The sequence below is a fragment of the Etheostoma cragini genome, chromosome 3 (genome assembly GCF_013103735.1).
Source record: "Etheostoma cragini isolate CJK2018 chromosome 3, CSU_Ecrag_1.0, whole genome shotgun sequence".
In the NCBI taxonomy this organism is placed as follows: Eukaryota; Metazoa; Chordata; class Actinopteri; order Perciformes; family Percidae; genus Etheostoma; species Etheostoma cragini.
Genome location: NC_048409.1, coordinates 30,331,433 through 30,336,986, shown reverse-complemented (window position 1 = coordinate 30,336,986; position 5,554 = coordinate 30,331,433). Strand labels below are relative to the sequence as shown.

At 41.7% G+C, this 5,554-nt stretch overlaps 1 protein-coding gene across 1 annotated transcript in view; it reads right to left on the bottom strand.

The window, feature by feature from the left end:
• LOC117938960 (collagen alpha-4(IV) chain-like) overlaps positions 1-5,554 on the bottom strand; it is a gene marked incomplete at its 5' end in the record, with an annotated part of 16,464 nt that overhangs the window by 6,855 nt on the left and 4,055 nt on the right. The window contains 10 exons of the mRNA XM_034863955.1: positions 163-442; positions 844-999; positions 1,105-1,212; positions 2,900-3,028; positions 3,305-3,376; positions 3,501-3,608; positions 3,993-4,100; positions 4,203-4,277; positions 4,803-4,866; positions 5,029-5,234. Coding sequence (XP_034719846.1) covers positions 163-442; positions 844-999; positions 1,105-1,212; positions 2,900-3,028; positions 3,305-3,376; positions 3,501-3,608; positions 3,993-4,100; positions 4,203-4,277; positions 4,803-4,866; positions 5,029-5,234 — 1,306 coding nt within the window. The remainder of the gene's footprint in view (positions 1-162; positions 443-843; positions 1,000-1,104; positions 1,213-2,899; positions 3,029-3,304; positions 3,377-3,500; positions 3,609-3,992; positions 4,101-4,202; positions 4,278-4,802; positions 4,867-5,028; positions 5,235-5,554) is intronic.

The window sequence follows — 5,554 nt, the reverse complement described above, 5'->3', positions numbered from 1 at the left end:
AGGACAACATGAAGGCAACATGAAGACAACAGTAGGAGAACATGAGTACAACATGAGGACAACATGAAGACAACATGAAGACAACATGAGGGCAACATGAGGACAACATGAAGACAACATGATGACAACATGAGGGCAACATGAAGACAACATGAAGACAACATGAGGGTTAAGGGGACAGGTGGGTGATTCTCACCTTTGGGTCCCGTCCGGCCTTTTTCTCCCTGGATGCCAGGATCTCCGTCCTCACCGAGGGGGCCGGAGGGTCCTGGGGGGCCCTGTGGCCCCGGGTGGTAAGGTGGGCAGGTCACGCTTCCCTTCTCTCCCTTTGGACCCACAAGTCCAGGGGATCCCTTTGGTCCGGGAGGCCCACCGGTACCAGTCAAACCTCCAGGACCCTTATTCCCAGGTAGACCCATCAGACCTGCAGACCCCTTCAGACCTGATCGGAGACACAAACGGAGAGACAGACATGGACATTAAGCCCCGCCCACCAACCAACTGAATTTTGCAATTTTTTAACTGTATGTGTATACATATTGTTGTGTATGGGTAAATATTGTTGTGTATGTGTATAAATATTGTTGTGTATGGGTAAATATTGTTGTGTATGTGTATGAATATTGTTGTGTATGGGTAAATATTGTTGTGTATGTGTATAAATATTGTTGTGTATGGGTAAATATTCTTGTGTATGTGTATGAATATTGTTGTGTATGGGTAAATATTGTTGTGTATGTGTATAATATTTTTTGAATATATATTTTCAACATGAGGACAACATGAAGGTTAAATTAGGGGTCAAACGAGTCCTTGATCTCAGGTACATGGAGCCAGTCTGACCTTTCAGTCCTGGACCACCAGGAAGGCCTGGCGGTCCTTCGGGCCCCTGGGATCCCTTCGGACCCGCCGGCCCTCGGCTCCCCTTGTCCCCGTTGTCCCCGTCGTCTCCCGGCACCGGAGGGTTCAGACCGGGATCGCCCATGTCCCCAGCACACCCTGAGACACAAAGCAAAGATCAGAGGACACCCGGGACGAGCCCCTAATCTTATCAATTATTATTATTATTATTATTATTATTAGACCTGATCCATAGAGTCTGACCTGGCTCTCCATCTGCTCCGGTACTTCCAGGATCTCCACGGGGACCGGGAACTGGACATTTACAGTCTTGTCCATGGTTGCCCGGAAGTCCAAGAGGCCCTGGTGGTCCTGCAACACATGAAGACCCAGACCGTCAAACGGGGGCCTATAGGGCCCGACCAATATTTCGGGGGCCGAGGTACGAAAATGTGAAAAGATGTCAAATAAAGTGACAAAAATGTAAAAAAGAAAAAAAATAATAGTTTTATATAATATATATCCAGTATATATTTATATATATATATATATATATATATATATATATATATATATATACACACACACTACCGGTCAAAAGTTTGTGGTCACTTCCAAATGTCCATTCCACTCCATTATAGACAGGATACCAGCTGATCTGGGGGGGGGGGGGCTGATCTTTAATGTAATATCTGCATTTCCCATTATCAGCAACCATTCATCCAATGTTCCAAAGGCACATTATGTTTACTAATCTGATATTATTTTAAAACCTAACTAAGAAAACATTAAACAACCCTTTAGCAATGATGTAAGCACATAATGTAATCTGATTACTGCCCTGGTTAAAAAAACAAGGAGACTGATCTCAGCTGGTAGTCTGTCTACAATGGAGTCCAATGGAAAATTGGGAGTGACCCCAAACTTTTGACCGGTAGTGTATATATATTTTAAATTTATAACGACAAATAAATTAATATTTAAAAAATAAAATAATTTTTAAAATTGATCCCTTTCCAAAAGGTTTCTACTACTTTGATCGGATTTGTGTGTTTTTTGTCAATTTGGAAATAAAATAATTGGTACCTTTAAAATATTGTAAAAAAGAGAGAAAAATGTCAAAAAAATTTCACAAAAGTGACAAAAATAACTAAAAGTGAGAAAAATAACAAAAGTGACAAAAATAACAAAATTGACAAAAATTTTAAAAAGTTGCAAAAATATAAAAAGTGACAAAAATAACAAAAATTGACAAAAATATAAAAAAGTGACAAAAATATAAAAAGTGACAACAATATAAAAAAGTGACAAAAATAACAAAAAGTGACAAAAATAAACAAAAGTGAAAAAAATATAAAAAGTGACAACAATATAAAAGAGTGACAAAATAACAAAATTGAGAAAAATATAAAAAAGGGACAAAAATACAAAAAGTGACAAAAATATCAAAACAAAAATTAAAAAAAGTGACACAAATATAAAAAGTGACAAAATAACAAAATTGACAAAAATAACAAAAAGTGACAAAAATATAAAAAAGTGACAAAAATTACACAAAGTGACAAAGATAACTAAAAAGTGACAAAAATAACAAAAGTGACAAAAATAACAAAAGTGACAAAAATAACAAAAAGTGACAAAAATATAAAAAAATGACAACAATATAAAAAGTGACAACAATATAAAAAAGTGACAAAATAACAAAATTGCGAAAAATAACAAAAAGTGACAAAAATAACAAAAAGTGACAAAAATATAAAAAGTGACAACAATATAAAAAAGTGGCAAAATAAAAAAATTGAGAAAAATATAAAAAAGTGACAAAAATATAAAAAAGTGAAAAAAATATAAAAAAGTGAAAAAAATTACAAAATTGACAGAAAAGTTAAAAAAGTGACAAAAATATAAAAAAGTGACAAAATAACAAAATTGACAAAAATAACAAAAAGTGTCAAAAATATAAAAAAGTGACTAAAATGTTAAAAAAACTAACATTTAAGAATTTGGGGAAACAGGCGTAAATGTAAATGTGGGTGTGGGTGTGGGCCGTGCCGCTGACCTTTGGCCCCCGTGGGCCCTCTTGGTCCTGGGGGGCCGGGCTGGGATACACCAGCGGGTCCTGGAGGACCCGGGGGTCCTTTGATCCCAGGGAGGCCCTGAGACCCTGGAGGACCCAACTTCCCCAGACCTGCAGAGAAGGACGGGCGTTGTCATGGTGATGCTGCTGACACCCAGGGACTAGAGGGGTTAGATCACACACTCCAGTGGATTTCGTGATGATACGACGGTGGTTAACGGCAGAATAGTATCCATGGTGATACAGAGTGTTCCCATAGAGACTCTCGGCCCTTGTTTATCGGGTTAGCTAGCTTAAGCTAACCTTTGCTTTGTAGAGATTGGGACGTTTGTGTGTGTGTGTGTGTGTGTGTGTGTGTGTCTGAGTGTCTGTGTGTGTGTGTCATACCTCTGGTCCCCATGTCCCCCTTCACTCCTTTCAGTCCATCCAGTCCATGAAGTCCCAGCGGTCCCGGGGGACCTGACGCAGCAAAAATCATTCAGAGAAAACAGAATGTCAACTATGTGTGTGTGTGTGTGTCTGTGTGTCTGTGTGTGTGTGTGTGTGTGTGTGTGTGTCTGTGTGTTAGGTTTGTGGTCCTGACCTGGCAGTCCTGTGCAGCCCTGTTGGCCGGGAGGACCGTCAGCACCCGATTCACCAGGAAGACCAGGGGACCCCCAACACCCCCTGGGACCAGAGGGGCCAACAACACCTGAAATATACCAGACAGAAAGACAGACAGACAGACAGACAGACAGACAGACAGACAGACAGACAGACAGACAGGGAGACAGACAGACAGACAGACAGACAGACAGACAGACAGACAGACAGGAAGACAGACAGACAGACAGACAGACAGACAGACAGACAGAAAGACAGGCAGACAGGGAGACAGACAGACAGACAGACAGACAGACAGACAGAAAGACAGGCAGACAGACAGACAGACAGAAAGACAGGCAGACAGGCAGACAGACAGACAGGCAGAAAGACAGGCAGACAGGCAGACAGGGAGACAGGCAGACAGGGAGACAGGGTTAGGGTCTCAGACTGTGCTGGGTGCTAGGTAGGGCCCAATAAGGTCCAGCTGTACCTGGGTCGCCCAGGTCCCCCTGGTCGCCTGGATCTCCTTTGCACCCTCTCTGTCCTGGACTGCCAGTAAAACCAGGTTCTCCAGGGTCTCCGTGAGGTCCCGGAGGTCCTGCAGGTACAAAAAGACAAGATTCAACCAGGATCTGTTAGGAGTCAAATTTAACATAGAGATAAAATAGCGTGTTTCAGCGATTCAGAAGCAGAGGATCACCTTTGAGCCCCATGTCTCCAGGAGGCCCAATGTCTCCAGGTGGACCAGAACAACCAACCGAGTCTCCTTTATCACCTGAGACACAAATAGAAACGTTACAAACAAACCTGGTTACCCTTTAACCAACAGTTCTAACAATATAGAGCAGCATATCTCCACCAGACTCCATGTAAATAATCACTACTTTTAGCATGTATAGAGCAGCATATCTCCACCAGACTCCATGTAAATAATCAGGACTTTTAGCGTGTATAGAGCAGCATATCTCCACCAGACTCCATGTAAATAATCACTACTTTTAGCATGTGTAGAGCAGCATATCTCCACCAGACTCCATGTAAATATTCACTACTTTTAGCGTGTATAGAGCAGCATATCTCCACCAGACTCCATGTAAATATTCACTACTTTTAGCGTGTATAGAGCAGCATATCTCCACCAGACTCCATGTAAATAATCACTACTTTTAGCGTGTATAGAGCAGCATATCTCCACCAGACTCCATGTAAATAATCAGGACTTTTAGCGTGGTGGAGATGTCTTATGTATGAAACGTTTTAAAGGTAAAACATGTTGTTGATGGGTAGATTTGGGGGTTACCTTTGGATCCAACACATCCTTGGGGACCGGGTTCTCCATCCTTCCCCGGACATCCCAGGTCACCCTGCATCCAAAAACAAACACATCAACAATGTGTTTCTGAGACAGAAGTTTCTCGTTGGCGTCTCAGAGGCTATTTCGGACATTACAGAAGTCAACATCACATATTTCGGACATTACAGAAGTCAACATCACATTATAATGAAATTTGTTATATTTATCTTACTGGGTCTCCGGTCTCCCCAGGGAAGCCGATGAATCCTGGTGGTCCTGTACATCCAGGGGGTCCTGGGGGTCCCGGTTGGCCGCAGGGCCCTGGGGGTCCTTGGAGTCCTACGCTACCTGGGGGGCCCCCGACGCCTGGGGGGCCCGGCTTCCCGGCAACTCCTGGCACACCTTTATTTCCTGGAGATGGAGAGGGAAAGATCCGCACTGCATCATGGGAAATCAACATTCAGCATTATGTTGTGCTGCAGTTCTGGGTAAACTTAAGATCCCATCCCATACATGTGTCCACGTCAATAAAAAAAGGTGATTAAAAAGGTTAATTAAAAGAAATCTTTGGAAATGTATCTTAATGCTTTAATTCCAAAGATGTAGAAAATTACAAACTTTAAGGACACAAAATTTCTTCATGAATGAATAATGTTTCATTAATAAATAAAAGTTCTTCCTTGAAATACAGGGGCATAAGTATACACCCCCCTATGTTAAAATACAGGGGCATAAGTATACACCCCCTATGTTAAAAT